This window comes from Haliaeetus leucocephalus, unplaced genomic scaffold (assembly GCF_000737465.1).
Source record: "Haliaeetus leucocephalus isolate CR32 unplaced genomic scaffold, Haliaeetus_leucocephalus-4.0 Scaffold347, whole genome shotgun sequence".
Lineage (NCBI taxonomy): Eukaryota > Metazoa > Chordata > Aves > Accipitriformes > Accipitridae > Haliaeetus > Haliaeetus leucocephalus.
Genome location: NW_010972783.1, coordinates 47,161 through 48,244, shown reverse-complemented (window position 1 = coordinate 48,244; position 1,084 = coordinate 47,161). Strand labels below are relative to the sequence as shown.

The window sequence follows — 1,084 nt, the reverse complement described above, 5'->3', positions numbered from 1 at the left end:
CCATATAGCCCCCCCCCATATGCCCCTATAGATCCCCCTGTGGGCCCCTACAAACATCTGTGTCCACCTGTAAACCCTCCATAAAGACCCCTGTATGGCTCATATTGCCCCTAGGGCCTCTCTATGGCCCCTTATAGACCCCCATATAGCCCCTATAGGTGCCTGTATGTCCCTGCAGGCCTCCTCCATGGGCCCTTTAGACACCTGGATGCCCCTAGAGGCCTCCCTATGGCCCATATAGCTCCCCTGTAGTCCCAATAGACCCCCCCTGTGGCTGCTTTAGGCCCCTGGTGGCACCTATAGTCCCCTCCTTTGCCCCTATAGAGTCCATTATGGACCCTATAGGCCTCCCTATAGACGCCATTATGACCCCTACAGATCCCCCACGGCTCCTATAGCACCACTATGGCCCCTACAGACCCCAATATGCTCCCTATAGCCCTGCCATGCCCCTCTTTGACCCCCTTATGTCCTCTTTAGGTCCCTCTATGGCCCTTCTTGGCCCCCCAGTTGCCCTCTATGACCCCTATAGACCCCATCAACTGCACTCTGGCCCCATAGGCCCCCTCTAGTTGCCCCCTATAGGTGCTCCCTGGCTCCTATAGGCCTCCTGTGGCTGCTGTAGCACCTCTATGGCCCCTATAGACTCCATTATGGCTCCCTACAGCCCCCATTAACTGCACTCGGGCCCCATCGGCCTCCTCCAGTCACCCCCTATGGCCTCCTATAGGTCCCCCATGGCCCCTATAGATCACATTATGGCCCCGATATACCCTCTATGGCCCCTATAGACCCCCTTATGGCCCCCTATATCCACCATCAACCCCACTCTGACCTCATCAGCCCCCTCTAGCCACCCCCTATGGCCCCCTATAGGTAACCCCGGCCCCTATAGCATGCCTGGTGGTGGTGGGGCGTCCCATAGCGCCCGTTGAGGTTGGCGTAGTGGCAGTTGTGGTACCACCAGGCCCCCGTGTAGGCGACAGCACAGGGACGGGGGCGGCCCCGGGGGTCCCGGTCCCGCGTGGAGAAAGGGCTGCCGGCATGGTAGGAGAGCGCGTCCCCTGCGGGACCCTCCCGTCAG

At 60.1% G+C, this 1,084-nt stretch overlaps 1 protein-coding gene across 1 annotated transcript in view; it reads right to left on the bottom strand.

The window, feature by feature from the left end:
- Positions 1 to 870: 870 nt before the first annotated feature.
- LOC104834905 (tenascin-X-like) overlaps positions 871 to 1,084 on the bottom strand; it is a 702-nt gene continuing 488 nt past the window's right edge. Inside the window, exon 2 of the mRNA XM_010572570.1 lies at positions 871 to 1,064. Coding sequence (XP_010570872.1) covers positions 871 to 1,064 — 194 coding nt within the window. The remainder of the gene's footprint in view (positions 1,065 to 1,084) is intronic.